The sequence below is a fragment of the Helianthus annuus genome, chromosome 9 (assembly GCF_002127325.2).
Source record: "Helianthus annuus cultivar XRQ/B chromosome 9, HanXRQr2.0-SUNRISE, whole genome shotgun sequence".
In the NCBI taxonomy this organism is placed as follows: domain Eukaryota; kingdom Viridiplantae; phylum Streptophyta; class Magnoliopsida; order Asterales; family Asteraceae; genus Helianthus; species Helianthus annuus.
Window position 1 is genome coordinate 48,442,401 of NC_035441.2, and position 23,752 is coordinate 48,466,152.

Here is a 23,752-nt window from a genome sequence, read left to right on the forward strand (position 1 = left end):
AATGAAACCAAACCCTAAAATATGAAGATAAGTGGAATGTCATGTGACGCTAATGTGGTGAACCACGGAACTAGTGGTCTTAGACTAGGTGTAGTGGTCGTGAGGCCCCTATCGCCCCACTCCACCGCATAGTACATGACATAAAATTTTTCACTATTTTGAATTTTATACCCCGCTAACTCTTATATTACACCAAATAATTCATAATGTACTCTTTGTTCAAGACCTACCACTTAAAGTAGGGATAAACATTTGGTATTGGGTACCTATATCGTATTAGTACTGAATTTCGCGTATAGAATCCTTTTCGGTATCCACTTTTTAATGTTTTCGAGATCAGTATTTTCGGTTCGGTACCGATATTTTATCATCAAATACCGATACTATATCGAGCATTTTTAGCACCGATACCCAATTTTAGTGATTTCAGAATCGATACTTTCAGTACTTTCAAGATCGGTACCAAATTCATCGCCACTTAGAGCATTCACATCCAAATAATCAAATTGTGTGTGTGGTGTTTTTAAAATATAAAAAGTATAAAAAGTGGTTGTGAGTGGAGGAGAGAGAAAATGTTACTGTTCATCTGTATATTTGGGGGGATACTGTTCACCCCCTATAATTTTTAATATATTTTGAAAGTGGTTGTGAGTGAAGGAGAGAGAAAAGGTAATGATAAAGATATAAAAAATATTATTTAATTGAAAATGAGAGAGAAAATGTAGTGTTTTTAGTGTAATTTAGGGTGAAAATATGGTGGAATGGATGTGAATGCTCTTAAAAGGCATCCACCTCTGCATATCATCTTTGGTAATCTGACAACGTTAATAATCTAATCGATTCTTGGGTATATTCGTAGCATTTAACAAAACACTTATCAAATAATAATATATACTTACAAAAATTAAAAAAATAATAATAAAAAGCACTTATAAAATTAATCAGTTTGCCAGCTCAGCTTTGGCCAACTGCCCTAATATCAAAATCATCACCATAACAATGACACCTTTGCTTTAACCGGAGTTAATCGCCAACCGACGATCCGCCACCGTCTCTTCATTTTCTCCGGCCAAAATTTCACACATTCAACACCAGAAATATATATACACGCTCACACAACAATCGGTGGTGTTTGATCGTTGATTTCGCTAGGTTTTCCCGCTAAAACTTCCAAATTTGAGCCCTGATTTCCGACTTTTCACAGCCAACGAAGATTTGTGCTGAATGTCAAAATCGCAATCCTGATGTTCACCGAGAATTGTGAAATTCAAGCAATAATCAACAATCGGAGGTTTTTCGCCGTTGATTTCGGTAGGTCTTCTGGTAGAAATTACGAATTTGAGCCCTAGTTTCTTACTATTGATAGTGAACGAAGATTTGAACTTATGAATAGCGGAATCTCAATTTCGTAATCCTGATATTCATCGAGGATATGAAATTCAATAAAAAAATAACAATCGGACTATCGGAGGTTTTTCATCGTTGATTTCGGGAGATTTTTCTGTTATAAATTTTGAATTTGAGCCCTAATTGCTTACTTTTGATAGTGACTGAAGATTTGAACTGACGGAAGGGAGAATGTCAGTTTCCTGATCCTGATGTTCTTCGAGGATGTGAAGTTCAATCAATAATCAACAATTGGAGGTTTTTGATCGTTGATTTCTGTAGGTTTTTTTCGGTATAAGGTTCGAATTTGAGCCCTAATTGCTTACTTTTGAGCAAAATGTCAATTTCGTGATCCTGATGATCACTGAGGATGTGAAATTCAGACTCGTGGAAGTTGTTCTGATAGGAGAAAATCATGTGGTTTTCGTTTTGGAGATCTAGAGATCGATTCACTTTGGATGAACTCAGGTGAGTGTTCTTCGTTTTAATTTTGTTTTGTGAATTTGTTGTTACGGTTTAGTTATCGGAGTTTGAAGATTTGTGTTAGGGCAATAGAATTATGATGATTTGGTCTGTTCAGATATGTTTTTTAGTCTCATTACTATCACTGTGATACGATTTGTTAGTTGATAGAGATCTAAAGCTTTGAGTACATTATCATGATTAGAAGAGTATACGCATTGAGGTTTAACAAAATTCATATAAAATGTTCTTTTGGATATTTCTATTTGGAAACCAAGGGAATTTGAAAATTTGATCCTTGGTGTTGATTCGGCGAATGTGACTAGGGTACATGTCTTTTCTTGCTTACCATTGTCATATCCAGAGCATGGTGTGTGTCATTTTTTGTTTTAAACAGATAGCCTTCTGTTTGTTTGGAGCTTTGCTGTTGGTATTGAGGTGTACAAGAACGACATACCTTCGTTCTACTGTTGTACAGTATTCAGAAATCAGAATCATCTTTAATTATCTATACTTCGGTTACTGAGCTCTACTTTCTACATGTCCTATTTGGCACCACTAAACTTGCACCCTTAGACTAGCTTAATTTGAAATCCTTATACTGTAGGCCGATTCTCAAGCACTAGATTTTGGTACATGATTTGGTATGCCTAGTAGTCAAGGATATAGATTTACGAGCCTATAGAACAGATCCTTTTCAAGTAAGGTCGTACTTGATTTGGCGTTGTTATATAACACATAGTTATTAAAGGCGCGAAGCGCACTCTAGGCGCATTAGCTCCGATTAGGGCCTAGGTGATAGGCGCAAAAAAGCGTGGGCCCGAGAAAAAAAAAAGCGCACTTAAATAAAAAAATTAAAAAGTTCATTAAGGGAATAAAGTACTCAAAATCAAAACAATAATGTGACAACAGAATTCAGAATTAAATCAGAGAACAAAAACTAGAACTTAGAGAACTAATTCAGAATTAACTAATTAAAAATAAATACTGGAAAATACAGAACTAAATCAGAGAACAAAAAACTTCTGTTAATGTATTTAGGATAAGAGTAACTTGCGAGCTCATGTTGTATTTGTTTGCCGGATTCTAATGAAAGTTTTTTAGCCGTGCAAAAAAATAGGATAAAAGTAGCTAGCCATATATTTAGGATATGCAGTTTCTGTGAGTAGTAATGATTAATTCAGAATACCGAATTCAACATTTAGTGATATAATCAGTTGCCAATAGTCCTATAAATACTGCAGATAATGAGGAATTTACAAATTAAAAAAAAGGATTAATTATCATTGCGCTCAAAACACCTAGGAAGTAGGAGCGCATTCTACTCGCTTCGCCCAGAAATATCGCTTAGGCGCCAAAAGCGACCGCTTTTGATAACTATGATATAACATGATATCATTATCCAGAAAACATACCTCATGACAGAAGAGAGATAGCACATGACAGAGGAGAGAAAGCACATCTATGCCCTCTTGAACCACATTCATAGCTAAACTGCAAGCAACAACTGTATATTTTAATAAGAATAGTGTTTGATGTATAGGTTATTTTGTTCTCACTTTTAATGGCAAACTGGGAACAAACATATTGTAAATTCTCTACTCAACACATGTTAGACTACCGACAAACAACAACAACCATACCCAGTAAGTCCCACAAATAGCAAAGCTATTGGTAGGGTCCGGGGAAGGTTGGATGTAGGCAAACCTTACCTCTATCCTAAGGATAGAGCTGCTTCCAGAAAGAGATCTGGCTCCAAAACAAACACTAGACAAATAGATGGGACTAAAGATGAACAAATAGAAAACCGGTAACAATAGTCAGATAAACTATCAAAATAGAAAGCCAAGATTTGATAGATTTGCACCTATAGGCAAAGATACAAGAAATTCATCCTATGTAAGGTCTACCTAAAGTGTAAGAGAAAACTAAGCCCCTAAGACAAAGCTGGTACACAGCCGTACCCTCCCCTAAACGTCCTTAACCTTAATCCTACTTCTCCACGATCTCCTATTCTGGACCATGTCCTTAGAGAGGTGCAAATCTATCAAATCCTGCCTAATCCGCTCATCCCACGTCAACTTGGGCCTTTACTCCTTCCTTCCATTGTGAGGGTTTCCACTGCCCTAACTGCCTCCTCTTCACATGCCCAAACCATCTACCCTCCTTTATCTTGTCTGATATACTAGCGACTCCTAACCTTTCCCTAAAAACCTTATTCTAATCCGATCTAACCTCGTGTGGCCATACTCAAAAAAATAACGAATGAGAAAAAGAGGTCTACTTCCACAATTAGCTGTTCTTTCATGCTAGGAAACACATATATTGATAAAACCCAGAAAACTAAACTAATCAGCTACAGATTTTAATCCATTTCGAGAAGGATTAAGTCTCCAAAACAGAATACAATTCTGAATTTTCTAAAAATATAAAAACCCCTACCTTAAACTAAACACAAAGAAACACATTTAAACGTAAACTAAACAGCAGTTACTTCCTATTTTTCAGCCCCACTCACCCACTATTCCTTTCCTAATTTCCCTCCTGAATTGAGTCTGGTTTCGTATCAATACATCCCAGCCGGTGAAACGACTTGTCCTCAAGTCGCTTATCTGATATTTATTGACTGTTATACCAAGCGATGAGCCATTCCATTATAGCTTGACCGGTTTCTTGGACCCCATTATTGTTTAGAACTTTAGTAGGCTGGGAAGTATCCAATGAAGCAGGGAGTTGTCTACGAGCCGCCTTGAACGTTATAATATGAATGATAGGGTGGGTGCAAGAGCCCTATGGAAGCGCACACTCATGGACTATTGGGTCCACCTTACCAAAGACTTTGTATGGCCCAAAAAATCTGGGTGATAACCCCGCATCCCTATGTTTGGTCAAGTCTTCCCTTGAGAGGTTTAGTGGATCCAAATCTTCGTTCTCCGGATTTGTTTTCAATTGAGGATGTGGCTGCGTTAAAACAACATGCTCATTCTCATGACAAATCAATTTTTGGGGGAAGTCCTTTTGAAGTTGGTCATAGTTCTGGGAAGTACAATCAGGGACATTGATCCTACCAGCATTATACACGGTTCTAGATTTCTGTATAAGCACTTCACCCTTCGGTTCTTCTTTGAGATCATTCAATTCTTCATTAGTTGGCGTCCCTTTTATGCCCATCTCCACCGTCTTCTTCAAATCACTGTCTGATTCTTCAATGTTACAGCCATCTCCAATCATCTGGGCTTTGATGTCGTCAACAACATCCCTCAATGATGCCAGAATGGCATCTAATTTTGCTGCAATGGTTGTTAGTTGATCCGCCAAATTCCGGGTTGTAAGTGCCATTCGATTTCCCGGCAATGGAACCAAATGATAAAACCCAGAAAACTAAACTAATCAGCTACAGATTTTAATCCATTTCGAGAAGGATTAAGTCTCCAAAACAGAATACAATTCTGAATTTTCTAAAAATATAGAAACCCCTACCTTAAACTAAACACAAAGAAACACAACTAAACAGCAGTTACTTCCTATTTTTCAGCCCCACTCACCCACTATTCCTTTCCTAATTTCCCTCCTGAATTGAGTCTGGTTTCGTATCATATATGCAGGGCATGCAGGCTCAGCATTGCCAAAAAATCCAAAAATACAAAAATTCTGGTGCAACAAACGAAATTCAGATATGCATGTGTATTGCAATAAAGGGTGTAACATAACAAAGAAACTTGTCAAGGTTTCTTAACTCAAAACAATACTGATAATCCATGATGTTCAATTAAATTCTTTTGTCATGCCATATGCAACAACTCACAACTGAAGCTTAGAAATATTGAGAACTACCAACAAGAAACAAACTATAATTAAATTGCAGAGATGCATATCAGAGAGAGAAATCATATTCAAGAAGAGAATGAGTATGCATGAATAATAAAAAGAAAAATAGTGAGGAGGGGAATGCAAAATTGGCATCCAAACCCTAGTTATTATTGGAGCATTGATATGCAAATATTTTATGTTTTTTCGAAGTAAATGTACAAGATGTCACAAGCTTTTAAAGGCTTGGAGCCTTTTGTTTCAGTTTTTAAGATGATAAATATTAGCCAAATTTATTATTCTAAGTTCACATACAATCATTAGCCTATAGGCTTTTCTTTTCTAAAACTGCATGTAACCATAAGTGCAGAAAGTGATGTTTCTCCTGTTCACAAAGTTGGATCCTTTTCGTCTGCATCTTATGTTTGCTGATAGGCAATATAACATGAACGTGTTACTTTCTAAAACAAGATCAAGTTCATAGGCATGGATCTACAATAAGTAGTTAATGCGGTATCGGTAATTGCGGTGGGATATCGGTAATTTTTAATATCATGCTGAATTATATATAGCAATTTAACACTAACAATTCAGTATACTATCCTACCATTAACAAATTAACCTTTTGCAACTTGCAAAACACTAACAATTGTAGCAAGTAGGAACTGGTTAAGACTTAAAACACTAACATTTTAGCACTAACAATTAACAATTAAGACTTAAAACACCAATAGCAGCAATAAGAAGAAAGACGAATGGTAGAACTAAGAAGAAAGGTACTCATATCGGGAAAATTGGTGACATGTTGGTCCAATAACGGTCAAATATCGCCGATAATATCGGTACTGATATTCTGACCGATATTTTGCACCGATATCTCACCAGGGGACCGATAACCGATGTATCGGTAATATTAACTACATAGGATCTATGGTGTATTAAACAATCTTGATCCTTTTGCCCAACAATTAATTTTGCTTTCGTTGAATCGCTGCAGATATTTTACCGAACAGCTGATGATAATTGAAGTTGTTGATGACGTGAACAAGGTAACAAACCCTTATTTCCATCATCCACAATTTTTTGTATTTTCTTTTCGAGTTTATAATTGCAATATATTTATTACACTGATCTGAGTGACGTCACTCTTGTTCATCTTGCAATAGGATTTTGTGAGGGAGGCACTGAGATCAATTGCAGCGTTGATTACATATGGCGACCAGCATGACTCAGAATTCTTTGAGTGCGGTTCTTTAGATGTTTACTTTGTTTATGCTCTTTGCAGTTGTGATGTATGCTGTCTTGTGTGTATGCATATTTAATGGTATTTGTTTAATGATGCCTATTTGACAGGGTTTTTATGGAGAAGCAAATCATGGGGGAATTTATACGCATACTAAAGATCAATAAGCATGAGATTGTTGCACTTCAATTGCTACAAACAATGAGCATTATGATTCAAAACCTGAAAAGTGATCACTCCATATGTAAGATGATTATTTATGTTCGTGAACTTCGGTAACGTGTTCGTTTATGTTCGATAGCTCATTAGTGTTTTTAATTTTTATACTTTATTTATATACTTTAAATTTCGACGAATAAAATATTTAATAAGTATCAGTGTATTATATATATATATATATATATATATTCTGTCCATGAACGCTTGTTTGTGTTCGTTTGTTTTCATTTGTGTTCATGAACATTGGTTTGTGTTCATTTGTGTTCATGAACGTTCGTTTGCGTTCGTTAGATAAAATTAACAAACGAACATGACCACGTTCATTTCCCTAACGAATGAACACAAACATAAAATCTCGTTCAGTAAGTGTTCATGAATTGTTCGTGAACACATATATTTCCATAACAAACGAACATGAACAAGGTCTTGTTCGTGTTCGTTCGGTTTGTCCAGCCCTATTCGTAAAGATGTACATCATAGAATCGTAAAGATGTGTTTACATATAAATGTGTGTGTGGACGTGTGTAGCTTTATTTTTGGAAATCCTCAATATGCTTAATTTTCTGATATTAGTATATTGGATGATCTACAGATTATTTGTTCAGCAATGAACACATAAACTTCCTTATTACTTATTCTTTTGACTTCCGGAATGAAGAGCTATTGTCATACTATATATCCTTCCTCAGGTGTGCTAAATCATCAGCCCATCTGTTAGTTTTCAGAAGTTATGCTTCTTAATTGTTAAACGCTTCTGCTGATGGTTTCTTACTTTTTCTATATGTGACTGATTTCAATTTGCATTTGTTGAAGAGCAATCAGTGGGAAATTAAACAAGGATACCATATCTTTGCTTGTTAAGACTGAAAAGGTAAGCTTGGCTCTATGTGTTTATTGTCTCTTAGTCATCTCCCTCTCCCTCTCCCTCTCTCTCTCTCTCTCTCTCTCTCTCTCTCTCTCTATATATATATATATATATATATATATATATATATATATATATATATACAGGGAATGGTTAAAATTCGAACTCCCCCGAGTTGCGAGAACTTGAGAACTTCTTGTAAAAACGTTTTTTATTTTTCATTTTTTAGCTTATTTTTTTTTAATTCTTCTTTTTCAAAAAAATAAATAATAATATTGTATACGAAATCTTACATCAGTGTAAAACAAATTTACATAGGCGTAACGTTCTCTTCTCTAACGAGTGACGTCATGCGTTTTGTAAACAAATGTACATCAGTGTAAGACAAATTTACATGTCAAATAAATGCCGGCTCGGCTTTTTTATTTTGACAGATGTCTTAGTTAGATGTTCATCTACGTTTGTGCAAAATTTGGTTGAAAAACTCGCACGGGAAGTAAGATTACCACCGGAGTTCTCGCAACTCAGAGGAGTTCTCAACTGAACCAGATCCTATATATATATATATATATATATATTATCGACCACTTGTCTTTTTGTTCTAACATGTATTTTCTGTCCATCTAGGAGGATATAGTTGCCTTTCCACTATATGTTCAGGCAATTCGTTTTGCCTTCCATGAAGAGAGCATGATTCGTACTGCAGTTCGTGCGTTGACACTAAATATTTATCATGGTTAGTTCCTTTTAATACTGTATTCGCTTTCCCAATTTAGTCTTTGTATAAGTGTTCTACAATGCAATACTTACTCGTGTAGTCATGTACATGTTTATTCTTATCTTACGCAGTGGGAGATGTACATATTAACAAATATATCGCAAGTACCCCCCATGACGACTACTTTTTGAACTTCGTTAAATTTTTTAGAGATCACTGCATTATCTTAAATGGAATGGTATCTTCTACCACAGAGTGCGTATCATTTTTTTGTCTTATTTTAGTATTAGCTTAGTATTTTTCATTTAAGAGCCCTAAAATAGTTGCTAAATCATGATCCTTTACATATAAAAAAGGGGATTGATTTGGGGCGGTGGTTCTTACTTTTTCTTTTGGTTTGAAAAATTGAATTATTTATTAGTAAACATAAGCTGTAAAAAAGTTTACACTTCTAAAAATATTTATCAAATTATAACAGTATTTTATAAATTTAGAAGACATAACCTTCAAAGCAGTTTATAATGAAGCAAAAATAATACAATTTAACATTTTTTTGTGAAGACATAAAATGGTTAAATAGTATACGATAAACAGAAAATTTCATATATATTACAATTGTATTAAGGCGGTTTAGGTTAATAAGCGGTTATTAACCAAAACTGTAACCGGTTAATAACCAAAACTGTAACCAGTTAATAACCGATCAATGAGTCCTGATAAGTGGTTATTTTTTAATCGTAGGTTAGTAACCGGTTAGGGATTTTTTTAGAAATAACTGGTTATTTTTAACCGATGTACCGCTTAACCGGAAAAAAAAACGTTTTTTTTTAGAATAATCGGTTAATTAACTGGAAATAACTGGTTATTAACCGAGTCGGTTAATGTGAATAACCGAACCAGTCAAAATAATAACCGGTTGAAGCAAAAATGAGAGAATAAACGGTGGTTAGGTTAACGGAACCGGTTAGAGAAAATAACCAGTTTGTGCTCCTCTACCTAGGAGTGGATCTACCTGGGCTAAGTGATAAATGCTTGGACTAGTTGCAACTTTTGGACCTAACTATGCTTAGAAGGGCTACGCCTTTTTGGCCTTGGCCCAGGACAGGTTCTAGGCTCAGGCTCAGTTGTTCATCTCACTCATATCTTAGTTTCATTTATCTGAGCATTTTACTTGGCCATGACGTAGGAGCCAGAGTCCAGAACCAACCTCTAGCATACTCTCTGCAGTGGATGAAGTTGAAGACAATCTATACTATCTTAATGATGTTGTATCTGCTGGGATTCCAAATGTTGGGATGCTAATAACCGACAGCATGTTGAAACTCCTCGTATTTCCAATGCTTCTTCCTTCTCTAAGAGTTGAAGTTTCTGACGTATAAGTTTGCACTCTGTCATAGCTTTGTTATTGTCATCCTACTGCTGCATCTTTATTACATATTCAAGAATCATGCCGGAAACCTCTTTTTATTCGATTCGAAACAATGGCGGCATTTTCACCCGTAACTCGCTTTCGGTTGTTTTTATTTGTAACATGTCAGATGGGTAAAGTTAAAGAAGTAACCTAAAGAGTAAAGTACACGGATGGTCCCTGTGGTTTACCAAAATTTTGGATTTGGTCTCTAGCTTTCCAAAAGTACACAGATGGTCCCTGTGGTTTGCACTTTGTAACACATTTAGCCCCCAGCCAACAAATCTAAAGGTTTTAGCATGTCTAAGTTAGGGACTATATGCGTTACAAAGTGCAAGCCACAAGGACCATCCTTGTACTTTTGGAAAAAGTTGGGGACTACATGTGTTACAAAGTGCAAACCACAGGGACAATCTGTGTACTTTTGGAAAGCTAGGGACCATGTGTACTTTACTCTAACCAAATGGGTTGAAGGTCGTCCATAGTACATTTTTAATGTGTAAAACCTCCTTAATTGTTTTTTTTTTCATATTACTGAAATGATACAGCTTTTATGTTCATATTGGACACTCATTATTTATATTTGTTCCCTTTTTTGTCACATCTACTGAAAATACCCATTTTACTAACATGGAGTTTTACAATCTCAGGGAAAGAAGTTCAGTTCTGTCACTTCTCTTTATTTGTTAAGTTGCATATTGCGGATCCTTAAGATTAAAGATCTAGCGAATATCGTTGCAGCTGCCCTAATTTGTTCTATTGAACCCCCTAATGGCTTCAGGGAAGACCATGATGAAACTCATGGCGATAGCCATGTAGATGATGAGAAACCAAGTGGAATTCTGAATTCTAGTAACATGATAATTTCTATTCCAAGTTTATCTAGCACATCATGCGTTCAACATAGCTGTTTGAGTTCTGCTTCAGTTTTAAGGTATTAACAATAACTATAAAATACCATTTATGATTCTGGTAGCAGTGTCGTTTAGTTTTTCTGCACAACTGTTTTGAGATAGAGATGGCAAGCTTCCACAATAGGTAGTGTTTGTTACGGAGGTATGTGTTCATGAACACTTGCCGAACGATATTTCTTTTCGTGTTCGTTTGTTATTTTTAGGTAACGAGTTCACAAACACAGACTAATGTTCATGAACACAAATGAAAACAAACAAGCATTCATGAACAGAATATATAATACACTGACACTAATTAAATATTTATTCTTGGAAAAAATAAAATATAATAATTAGAAACACTAATGAACTATTGAAAAAAAAACGAGCATAAACGAACATGTTACCGAACGTTCATGAACATAAATGAACAAACGTGACCTCTGTTCATGTTCATTCATTTAGCTAAACAAAGAATTACTTGTTCGTTCATTTGTCAGACGAACTTCCCACCGAACGATTCACGAACTGTTCGCTGAAAGTTCATTTCGTTTGCAGCCCTAGTTTTTGGTACGAGTTGTGTCTATCTAGAACACTTTTGTCTAGCCTTCTATATTTCTTCGTATAGATAATTAGTGTGTCATATATCATTACAATTTACGCCCCGCTTGCGGTATGCGCATATAATGTATATATGTGTGGGCGCTCGGGGGGCAAAAGTGAAAATGCACTAATTTTAACGTTATTTTACTAATTTCGTGAAAATAACGTTAAAAGAGGGGGATGGTTAATCATGCATCATGTGGTGGCGCTGATAGCCAAAAGACAAGGGGGTACATGCACTATTCGGCAGTTGTCTCAATTGCTGAGTGTTATGTGCCTTATGTCCAAGGCTTGATTCAAAACTACTATCGAGCCGGGGGTCTCACTGGAAGCGGCCTCTCTATTCCTACGGGGTAGAGGTAAGGCTGTCTACATCTTACCCTCCTCAGACCCTACCTTAGCTTTGCTATTGGTGGGATTTACTGAGTATGGTGATGATGATGATTTTATTTTAATAATAATCTGATGATGTTTTAAATAACGTGTTTTTTGATCTCTGATCTCTTTTCAGTTAACTACCTTTTCCTTTCTTTCTTTATGGTTTAGAGATAGAAACATAACCCAAATCATCACATCCATAGGTAAATAGGTCAAAATTGCCACCTCTAATACAAATGCTTTGGTTGCATTGTGTATGCTAGAGATTATACATCAGATGAAAAAATATACCAATGTCACATTCACACACATAAATTAGTGTAGTATGATATGTATGTCATTTTGTATGTTTTGATTGATATGGTACTGCTAAACAAACATTTGCCACTTGCTGCTTGAAAGCGACTATACCACTAAAGTAACTTAGAAATGATTTGATGTATGTTTTAGTACATAATCTTATGCTTTCTTATCTTTCTATAGGGATGCTTTGATCTCTTACATCACAAGTGGAAAGGATATGCAAGTGGTTGGTTCTTTGAGTTTATTGGCCACTATCTTGCAAGCTAAAGGTTGTACGATATGTGCATTGTCACATGCTGCTTGATAATGTATTCTCATCATGTTTATGAACTTGCAGAGCTTGATGAATCATTGCTAGATGCTCTTGGAATCCTTCCACAACGTAAACAACATAAGAAATTATTGCTGGTTTGTGCTGCTGATTTGTGAATTAGATTCTCTAATAGGTTTACGTAGAGGCTCTGTATATAGAGAATAATGTTACACTTGAATACCTTCTAGATATGATAATTATATATCTATACAAAAAGCAACTAACAGTCACCATCAATTAACTCCCACCCCTCCAAATAACCATCAATTAATTTACACCATGAAAAACCTCCCTCAATTGTATGTAATCGTCATATCCTACACAAACGCCCCGTTTAATTTATAATCTTAATGTAACCGTCATGCCCCAATCCCTTGATCCGATTACCAAAGGACACGCCTTTCTAATGAAATATAAATATCCAAACATTGCACCCGGCGCCATTCAAATGAATCCAAACAGTGCGTTGACAAAAAAAATCAAACAAAAGATGTATATACGATAATGCAGTTGCTAATCAATCGGTGGCCGGTGGACGCCCCTTTCACAATTGAAAGAAAAAACCGTCGTCACTCTACAACTGACCACCAAATCGTCGCGGTGTTCGTCTCCTCCAACACCGATTTCCCCATTGTCGCTCACCATTTCACACCCCTATATAAAAGCCCACCGCCACCCAAAAAACTCCGGCCATGACATTTTTGCCGGCCATGGATTGGAATCAGATGTGTACCATCACTCCCTCCCATCGTTTTCATTTGAATTCTTCATTTTTGAGTTAAGTTATGGTGTGATTTATGGGGATGAATCATGTAATTGGAGCACATGAGATTTTGTTTGTGTTAATCGAATGAAGCCGTTGATGACGTTGCCCTGCGGCCTTACCGTTGTCCACTGAAGCAGAACCCTAAATATGTTTCTGATGTGCAACTATTATTCTATTAACAAGTAGCTTTTATTTGATCTACATCTACAAGTGTCATTTTTATTTGGTGCATACTTTGGAATGGATCTGTTTGCGCTTAGATTTGATGAATCAGGTTTTTTTATTTATGACTTTTAGTGGATTTTGAAACTTATTTTGTCTGCAAATTTTAGCGATATTAAATGTTGTATGTATGATAGTGTACGTTTATGATTTGTTATATAGAACAGTTATATCAATGAACTGAAAGTTTAAAACATAATCGTTTCAAAAATTGGTAGATAATCGTTGGCAATAGCGTGGTGGTGGTGGCGGTGGCTCGGTGGTGGTGCCGTGGATCAGCGGTTCAGTGGTCGTGTTGTGGTGGCGGGGACGCCTAGGTGGTTGTCATGGTGGTGGTGTGGTGCTGGTAGATATATACAAATTCTTGGGGAGATTTCTTTAATATCGTCATGGAAACATAACACATTTTTTGGTGGAATCAAGGATTCAGTAACAATTTACGTATAGTTATACGTATACGTGAATATGTTTTGAGATTCATGTTGGTGTGAGTATTGTGATGTATTATTTGTTGTGGAATTACGGGTTTGTGTACTTGAAAAATGAGGTGGATGAAATGAGAGAAGAAGAATAATCTGCATGGCATCGTTTTGCACGGCCTTGCTTTGAAGATTGATTTTGCTAAACCCGTTTGTGTTATTTTCTTAGGTTTACATGATTATTTGATAACATATATATTTAAACATTTCATGATCCTCTGTGTGTTTAGATTTCAATAAATATGATATTGAAACATGAATACAATTTGAAAAAAGGATATTTGTAATTTTTTTTGTTGTTCATATATTTGCCACCATTGGCTAAGAAGTATGTTCTACAGACGTACATAAATGTTGATGATATATAGATGTTGTGACGGCCAGTTTGTTGCAAGAGTGGGCTCTTGCTGATGGTGGTTCAAAGCATAGATTTTTGTTGATGGTGTTTCTTGCTGAAGGCCATCTCAAAAGCTAAAAGATTAATACCTTGATACCAATGGTTTGATAACTTTTTTTTTTAAGTTCGATATATAAAGTTTAGCTAAAAAGAGTATACGACTTAAGGTTAAAGTTGAACTAATACCAATCAAATTCACATGGCGTCCCCACGATAACACGCGGGTTGATTTGTGTTTAAAAATCTAACTTGGATTTAATCAATATCCCGCCGCAACGCGCGGGTTGGCGTTAACTCGTTATATATCTAATCTAAGATTAATAGAGGTGGCAAAATAAGTTGGTTGGCCGCTTTGGGTAAGGGGTCAAACCGGGTAACCTTTTAGGTTCGGGCGGGTTTGGATTGATCTGAAACAATTTTTCTCTCCTTTTCTCTTTTATAATATTATTTAATGTGTCAAATATGATTAAAATATACATTGTTTTAATATAAATCTATTATTATATAAAACGTAGAAGATTCCGCTCATTTGGCATGTTTTGTTTTAAGATATTATTGCATTTGACCAGAATCGAACTTTTTATAAGTAAATTGGCCGAAAGTGCCACCTTTACTTTACGGCTATGTAATGAAGTGTTAATTTTTCATAATCAACACTTTTTGCTTATGCAGAATTGCCAGTACATAAGTAAACTATCGCTATCCAGTTTTAGCGGTCCAAAATGAAATAGCGGTCAAGTGCCGATATTTGAGATATAGGTTATCGCGGTGGGATATCGGTAATTTTATATCATTATATTTTATACATATATAAAATGTAAAACATTTATAGTATTAATATTATTAATAGTAATATCAAAAGGCAAAGCTCAAAAGTGAAACATGATCTAATCGTAAGCCATGAAATCTTCCTTCGATTCCACATTAACCAAGGCATCCAAAACAACGGTCAATATCGGTCAAATAGCTTCGATAATAACGGTTCCGCTATTTGACACCGCTATTTTGGAAGAGCCCGATAACCGTATCCCACCGCTATTGAATGCTTAGCACTACCGTATAAGAAATGTTTAATTGTTCCTGTATGTATGCTATGTTTTAATTCAGTTGGCTTATCCCTTTATTATATCAATGCAGACCCATTAAACTGATTCGATACTTAACTTTGATACACATATGTTATTTTTCGTGTAGTTAGACAAATAAACCTTAGAATCATATATATGATTATTATAGCCATGTTCTTTGACTATTTGAAATGTAATGACTTTTATATATGGTCATTACAGAAGGCGTTGGTTGGTGAAGACACTGGTGAAGAGCAGCTTTTTGCTTCAGAAAATTGCACATCGAACGATTGTATGGATGGTGAACTCAGTATTTACCTGCAAAGGTTAAAGGTATAAAATTGACACCCTTCATTGTTATAAACACTATTTGAATGTCCTTAACTGAAATTTGCATTAACCTTATATATGAGAAGTAACACGTTGGATCTTTTTGACTCCTAAATTGTTGTTAACAGGATCAATACGAAGTGTCATGTTCTTACCAGGAAGTTGGAGAAAGCCCACGTATACATAGATGTCTAGTACTTTTCTGTTCCCTATTTATAATCTATTTTTGCTGTCAACTTTTTTGAAGTTTTCTTTTGCCCCATTAAACGCTTGCCTGTTTGGGGGCCATGTTTTATGTACCAGGGCTCATATTAGAGGTGGAGAAATGGTCGGGTTGGGCCATCACAAGCACCTTTTTTTATCCATTTGAGAAAAATTAATGTCTAAAATATGATCAATAAAACTATATTATTACAAATAAAACATTTTTTAATGAAGCGATATTGGAGTTTTTATGCATTTGGAAACATTGGGTATGACTTTCAAACCGTTCCACCCATAGTTCTTAATAGTGAATAGTAGACGATAGTGACAAGCTACCTATACGTTACGTAGCGATAGCGATGAAATAGCGGGCACTATTTTATGTTTAGCGACACACTAGAAGAATATTTTAGAAATATTTTATATGTATATTATAAATACGCTGTTTTATATATATATTTAACAAAAAACCTAAAATCCCGCTATTTACTCGCTATGGAGGCGCCAAAATCAGATAGCGACACATGAGCACTTTGCTACGCTATTCGCTATAGCGCCCGCTATGAGCACTATTAACAACTATGGTTCTACCTCTTTACCTGTTTGCATTTTAGTTAAGCATATTAGCTTAACCCTTTGGACCTATTAGATTCAAATCACAACCCAAATCGACCACCTTAGAGATAATTGAGTCAAAATTGCCACCACTAGCTCATATCATATGAATGAACTTGGACCCACATATATGACTACTTGAAGAAAATGATTTTGGAGGTTGTGTGCATTTAAAATTGACTTCAAGCAACTTTCAACCTGTTTGGAACATTCCCCTCTTACCTTATCTTTTAAATTTGATACGTTAACACAACACAAACGGACCCATTTATAAGTAATTTGTTTTTTGACATCCTTGGTTTCACAGGTATTAGATGCATTGGTTAGTCTTTTTTGTCGAAAAAACATATCAGCAGATACTTTATGGGATGGAGGTTGGCTTTTGAGGCAATTGCTTCCTTATAGTGAGACCATGTTTAACGCTCATCATCTTCAGTCCCTCAAGGCAAGTCCGATATTTTACCATGAGTTATGTTAAAGGTGTTTTTTAAATTCTTAATTTGGTTTAATTTAAATAGAGAAACATGATCGGCCGTAAAAGAATTGGACTTGAATATTAGATCCTTTACCGTTATTGAACATTTTAAAATATAATAACCTAGAAGAGAGTTGTCTTTTTAATGTCCACTGATTTTTCTTGTTCAGCTGAAAAATTCAACAAGAATTATTCTTCGTTGTAGATAAATGATTTGAGAGTTACAGTAAATTATCACAAAGTATGGAAATGATTTACTATGTTCTACAACAGTTGTGTTATTTCACTTCCATCCCCACATAATATATTTGCCCAACTATGTTTCTTGAGTAAAGTACACGGACGGTCCCAGTGGTTTACCAAAATTTTAGATTTGGTCCTTGCTTTCTAAAAGTACACAGATGGCTGTGGTTTGCACTTTGTAACGCATCTAGTCGCTAGCTTTTTTCCAAAAGTACATGGATGGTCCTTGTGGTTTGCACTTTGTAACACATTTAGTCCCTAACTTGGACATGCTAAAACCTTTAGATTTATTGGCTGGGGACTAAATGCGTTACGAAGTGCAAACCACAGGGACCATCCGTGTGCTTTTGGAAGGCTAGGGACCAAATCCAAAATTTTGGTAAACCACAGGGACCTTCTATGTACTTTACTCTATGTTTCTTCATACAACTTAATCAAACTTACATAATATATTTGTTACTTGTGACATTGAATTCTTGCTTACAGGATTCCTATAAGGAGTGTTGTAGCCAACTTGCCGAAGAGCAAAGAGGATCCTGGCCTGATCTACTCATACGAGTGATGTGTGAGGAGTGGAGAAAATGCAAAAGAGGTACACGAGTTCTTGTATGAAGTTTTTGGTCTTTTTATTTATATATCTATATGATGGTTTGTTTTCAATTATAGCAATCGAGGCTTCATACCCTCGTAAGGAACCCAAGTCCATGCTCTTCCCGACAAAGAAATCCTCTTCTAGTGGTATGACTTCTGATATACTCGAAAATCATTTTTATTGGAGGTGGCAATAAATGGGTCGATTTGGGCTGTGTTTTAGACTTTTATTTCAACTGCCACATTAAAAAAAAGTTAGCTAAAGGGGGAACATCTTGAACGGGCTGAACCCTCCCAGAATCTATGGTTTATGCATACAACCTCCTAAATTGAAATATTTCAGATTTTAAATTTAGTTTTTGTGTTAATGCATTAGTTATTTATAAGTTCTTTTAAGATAACTTGTTACCTGAGTACCCAGCCCGCCCATCGTTCCACCTGTAATTAAAAGGAATATTGGATTAAAATAACCCCAACTTTCAACTTATTTTCCTCTGGCACTCCCAAACTAACTAAACCCTAACCTAGTTAGCTGACGTAAGATGCCACATCACTAAATAAATGCCACGTCAGTAAACAAGTGCCACTGCCACATCAGCAAAAAAAAACTAATCCGGTTAGGGTTCAATTAGTTCGGGAGTGGCGTGGTACAATTTGTAAGTTGGAGTGCTATCGGCCAAATGGTGAAAGTTGGGGTTATTTAAATCCAATATTCCTAGTTAAAATAAAATGATGTTCTATATATAAATGTAAGTACCAAAATTGATCTTCTGCATGGTTCTCTGATAGATGTTATACTCACAGAATCATCTTTTGCTGCTGCTGCAATGATGTACGAACGTGTCAAGGTTTTCCTCAGAGCTAATCCTTATTACATTATCTATATTTTGTTAATTAATCTAGTGAACAAAAACATGAACTCTTATTTATTTTTAAAAATAGGTGTTCGTACTTCTTTATCAGCTCCAAATTTTCATAGCGGGTAGATCTTTACCAGATCAGCTTCCTATCCTTCCTCCAGCTGACTTCCGTGAAATTTCAAGAGCAAAATCCGCGGGTCTGAGTATTCTTGGTCCAAAACTGAGCACTGAAATGAATCTTGGTTAGTCTTGCTTACCTGGTTATTTATGGTTGCATACTAGATAAAACGTTACTTGATTATGGTTAATTTATGAACCGTAAAGCTTTGCATGTGTTTACGGGAGAAGGGGTACCATGTCCTAGAGGTTTCAATATCGACCCATTTGTCTATTAATGGGTCAATATGCGTTATGTTTTTATCTAGAGTAAAGTACACGGATAGTCCCTTAGGTTTATCAAAATTTTGGATTTGGTCCCTAGCTTTACAAAAGTACACAGATGGTCTATGGTTTGCACTTTGTAACGCATTTAATCCCCAACATTTGCCAAAGTACAAGGATGGTCCCTGTGGTTTGCGCTTTGTAACGCATTTAGTCCCTAACTTGAACATGCTAAAACCTTTGGCAGGGGACTAATGCGGTACAAAGTGCAAACCACATGGCATTCGTGTGCATTTGAAAAGCTAGGGCCCAAATCCAAAATTTTGGTAAACAACAAGGACCATCCGTGTACTTTACTCTTTTATCTATAAAGGCAGAACAGGTCAAATTTAAATATGCAACTAGAAATGGGTCACATTGGATATTAGAAGGCATATAATATCATTAATTGTGTTATTAAAAATTGATATTTTAATCATTCGAACAATGCACAAGGAAGTTACTTTAGACAATACAATGATTTACGTATTTTGCACAGTTTTCCATAATCCACTTGAGCAATGAACTCACGTGGTTGCTCACTCTAGACACTTCTTTTTATAAATCGCCATGTAAAAAGGCATTCTTTACATCGAGCTTTTAACTGAGCAAGAGAGTTGTCCTGATTGACTTGCATCGTGAATGCCTATTTGTAACTGATGCTTTCATGCTCAATTTGATTGAGAGATATTGATAAGAATCAGTTGGGAAGTGATTTACCTATCAAAAGCAAACGTATTTATATTATTTGTTATTTTTATTCTTCTGTATCACAAGATCATTGTTGGGTCCTATCATTGTTCTATTTAACCCATTATATTTCTTACCTATTTTTTTTTTAATTTGACCTGTTCGACCTGTTACGAAACAAGTACAACTGAGTTCACCTGTCATTTTATATCTTTTAAATTGGTTGAAATTTCACCTCTAATACATAGATGTCAATAGCGGTAATAGCGACCGCTATAGCGCGCGTCGTAGCATTGCGAGGTTTTGGCGATATTCCCTGGTTAGCGACTAAATAGCAAATTTTAGGTTTTTTTTTATAAAAAAATTAATTCCGTTCATTTGTTTAGATGATAAAGGCAATGTATCTTCACTAGTTTAGGGTATTTTTAGCACTTTTATGTCTGAAAATAGCGTATTTTAACTATTTATACATGAAAATATCATTTTTTTTATTTCTACCCCTTTATCACTGAACATGAAATAGTGGGCGCTATTTCGTCGCTATCGCTCGGTAGCATATAGCTAGTCTATCGCTATCGTCCGCTATTCACTATTGACAACTATGCTCTAATATTAAATGCGTGAATGTGCCTGAATCTTATTTTTTTGTACTTTTCAAATTCAGTTGATTCGGTGCCATGTAGAATTGCTTTTGAAAGGGGAAAGGAACGTCACTTTAACTTTTTGGCAACTTCTATGGGAACTTTGGGATGGATAATCCTTGCAGAGGAATCACCTCATAAACCTGGTTATGGAACCATTCGTTGTGTTGCCCCTCTAGCCGGATGTAATGTAAGTTCTCTAAATATCCTTTTATTTTGTTATTTTTATCTTACTTTTCCGATCCATTCAACATGATTGTCAACCGTCCATTATGATCTTGAGGGGATTAAGAAGTAGAGGAAATTGTATGGGTAAATATCCTGTACAAAATGTCCTTAACCTAAGAAGTGTAGGAAACCGGGTCAAACGAACTCATATTGAGTCAAAACCTAACCAGAAACCCTAACCCCTTAACCCTAAACCATAAACCCTAAAAGCTAAACCCTAAGAGCATTCTCATCCAATCCATCAAATTATACATACATTCCACTAAAAAACAACTCCTATATCAATATATTTTCATTAAAAACAAATACTTTTTCTCTCTCCTTTTCAATTAAATAATATTATCATTACATTTTTCTCTCTCCTTCACTCACAACCACTTTCAATATATATTAAAAAAATTATACTGGGTGAACAGTGTCCCCCCAAATATATAGATGAACAGTAACATTTTCTCTCTCCTCCACTCACAACCACTTTTTATACCCTTTATAATATAAAAACTACCTCTCACATATTTTGATGGTTTGGATGAGAATGCTCTAAAGGCTAAAACCTAAGCTAAAGCCTAAGGCTAAATACTAAAGCTAAACCCTAAATAGTTCATTCTATACGTGAATACATAGGAGAATCCATACATGAATAATAACACATACACAACACGATATGGAATCGTGTATCATGTTAGTTTAAGTCATTATTGATGAGAAAAAGTCTCATACGCACGTACAAGTAGAAAGTGGTGCGTCCCATGGCATACTCAATGAAATGATTATAATCATGATTTTCTCCTTAAAGTTTGATTTTTTAACTAAGTTTTCTTTTTTATATTCTTTACAGCCAAAAATAGACGACAGCCATTCAAAATGGTTACATCTTCGAATCCGTCCACCAACTTTACCCTTAACTGAAACCGCCCGAAACTCCTCCAACCTTAAACTAAGACCAAAATTATTGGTTGATGGAAGATGGACCCTCGCATTCAAAGATGATGAGGCGTGCAGATCAGCTTTTACCATGATTCATGAAGAAATCGACTTGCAATGCAGTGAAGTAGAGAGAAGACTTAAACCCATGATATCTGGAGATTTTTGACCTATTCAGGTCAAAAAGTCAACACATTGCGTGTTTGGCGTCATCGTGTTACCCCGTGTAAGCTTTTAATCATACAGATAATGTGTTGTGTGCGTTCTAATGCATGGCCGCCTTTCTGTAAATGTCCTTGAAACAACCTTGGTACACATAGTAAATATATAAATATAGATGACAACACATGTCCTCCTTAAGACAACATTGGTTCAGGTACACGTAGTATAGAGAGTGTAAAATACAATTGGCCTTAACGTACGAGCTTACGCGATGAGTATATTCCGCATGTTATATTTTTCCGAGTTTGTTAAGCCGGATGTTATAGTTGTCCGGGTTTGTGAAGTAGCATGTTATATTTTCCGAGTTTAGGAAATCCGTATGTTATATTTTCCGATTTTTGTGAATCCGCAAGTCATAGGTGTCCATGTTATAGGTTGTCCGGGTTTGTGAAGCCGCATGATGAATCTTCCGGGTTTGGTAGTCTTCCGAGTTTGTACGTTAAAATCCACATGTTATGACCTCAATTCTGCATGTTATATTTTCATAGCGTACGCATCGTACGTTAAGGCCAATACGTTAACCAACTCCTATATGTATATGTATAAATATGTCGTTAGAAAAAAAAAACAATTTGAGAATATTTAATGTATATATTAATCAACAAAAAGCTATTTTAATGTTTTAAGATACTAACTAATTTGAAAAACCTACAGGATTTAATACTATAAGGCGGGTTTTGTTTGGGTTGTTCAGTCAACACTTTAAGAGACGCTCCGTCTATCATAAACTAATTGAAGAAACTTAATGAAAAATAATTATCTGGATGGTCCCTATAGTATGGCTGTATTATGGTTTTGGTCTCAAAGTTTCGTTAACTACATCTTTTAGACATCTCACGCTTGGTCCCTGGAATGGATGTTAGTTAAACTTTACGTCAGATTTTTAAGAAATGCCCGTATACCCTATAAAAAAAAAAAAAAAAAAAAAAAAAACTAAATCTACATAGGACAACCCTTTTTTAAACGTTCAATTTAACCAAAAATATTGACAAAGCAATTAAAACTTGAGCCTTAGAATTTCTCACTATTTAACTCTGCTCTTCTTTCGTACCTTTATAATATTTAAGTAATAACTAAAAAAGTTAACTATGAGAAAAGGTAATAATATAGTAAATTGTCATATTCGTTCTTGTAGTTTGGTCACTTTTGCGAGTTTTGTCCAACCATATTCGACTTCTGGATTGTAGGCTATCGGGCTTTCGAAAACACCTCATTTTAATTCATTGTTGGAATTTTGATCGACTTTAATTTGGTTGGGATTTTTAGTGACTTTGATTTTATGTGGAAAAAGGATCGAAGGTTGAAATAGAGGAATTTGAATTTGAGGGGTTAGTTTAAAAGGGGTATAAAAGTGATGGTGAAAATGGATTTAAATTTAAAAGATTGTTGAAGTTGATGAAGTTGCCTCTGATTTAACGTAAAAACATGAATAGGGTTAGTCAGTCGGACAAAAGATTTGGAAAGCACGAGCACCGAGATGAAAAACAAAACTTTTTAAATAAACATTAGGCCTGGCAAACAAAACCTTTTGGGTTATTTTGGGTAATTTAAATCCATCTTGACAAAAACATATCTTGACCTAAACTCATCTTAACTCATTTCTTAATAAATTCCTCTTAACCCAAACTCATCCTAACTCATACTCATCCTAACCCATTACCCAAACCTATCCAACTCACCCACATACAAAAATAAACATGTAAAAGTGAGACCAAACCACATGGTCAAAAATAAGGTTTACTCTAAATAATAAAATTATAAAGCATGTACCATCCGACTT

At 35.4% G+C, this 23,752-nt stretch overlaps 1 protein-coding gene across 4 annotated transcripts; it reads left to right on the top strand.

Annotated features, from left to right (window-relative positions):
* Positions 1 to 984: 984 nt before the first annotated feature.
* Positions 985 to 22,041, top strand: LOC110877566 (protein TRANSPARENT TESTA 9). 4 transcript variants are annotated; one of them, XM_035977192.1, is made up of 22 exons: positions 985 to 1,685; positions 1,770 to 1,854; positions 6,653 to 6,704; positions 6,822 to 6,898; positions 7,009 to 7,142; positions 7,710 to 7,806; positions 7,931 to 7,988; positions 8,610 to 8,718; positions 8,832 to 8,955; positions 9,887 to 10,073; positions 10,759 to 11,042; positions 12,466 to 12,554; positions 12,623 to 12,693; positions 15,752 to 15,862; positions 15,988 to 16,053; positions 16,986 to 17,123; positions 17,883 to 17,988; positions 18,063 to 18,134; positions 18,777 to 18,835; positions 18,930 to 19,089; positions 20,622 to 20,788; positions 21,665 to 22,041. In XM_035977192.1, the coding sequence occupies exons 2-22, from the start codon at positions 1,802 to 1,804 to the stop codon at positions 21,917 to 21,919; spliced, it is 2,469 nt and encodes an 822-aa protein (XP_035833085.1). In that variant the 5' UTR covers positions 985 to 1,685; positions 1,770 to 1,801; the 3' UTR covers positions 21,920 to 22,041. The 4 variants fall into 4 exon arrangements, with proteins under 4 accessions (XP_035833085.1, XP_021981412.1, XP_035833087.1 ...); XM_022125720.2 differs by having other exon boundaries at positions 985 to 1,311; positions 1,548 to 1,854; XM_035977194.1 differs by having other exon boundaries at positions 1,010 to 1,854; positions 18,792 to 18,835.
* The last annotated feature ends 1,711 nt before the right edge of the window (positions 22,042 to 23,752 follow it).

Excerpts from the sequence above, each read along its gene's own strand:
- LOC110877566 (XM_035977192.1), top strand. The coding sequence starts at position 1,802 with ATGTGGTTTTCGTTTTGGAGATCTAGAGATCGATTCACTTTGGATGAA. Across the intron at positions 7,807-7,930 it reads TACTATATATCCTTCCTCAG|AGCAATCAGTGGGAAATTAA; the intron begins GTGTGCTAAATC and ends CATTTGTTGAAG. Across the intron at positions 8,719-8,831 it reads GACACTAAATATTTATCATG|TGGGAGATGTACATATTAAC; the intron begins GTTAGTTCCTTT and ends TATCTTACGCAG.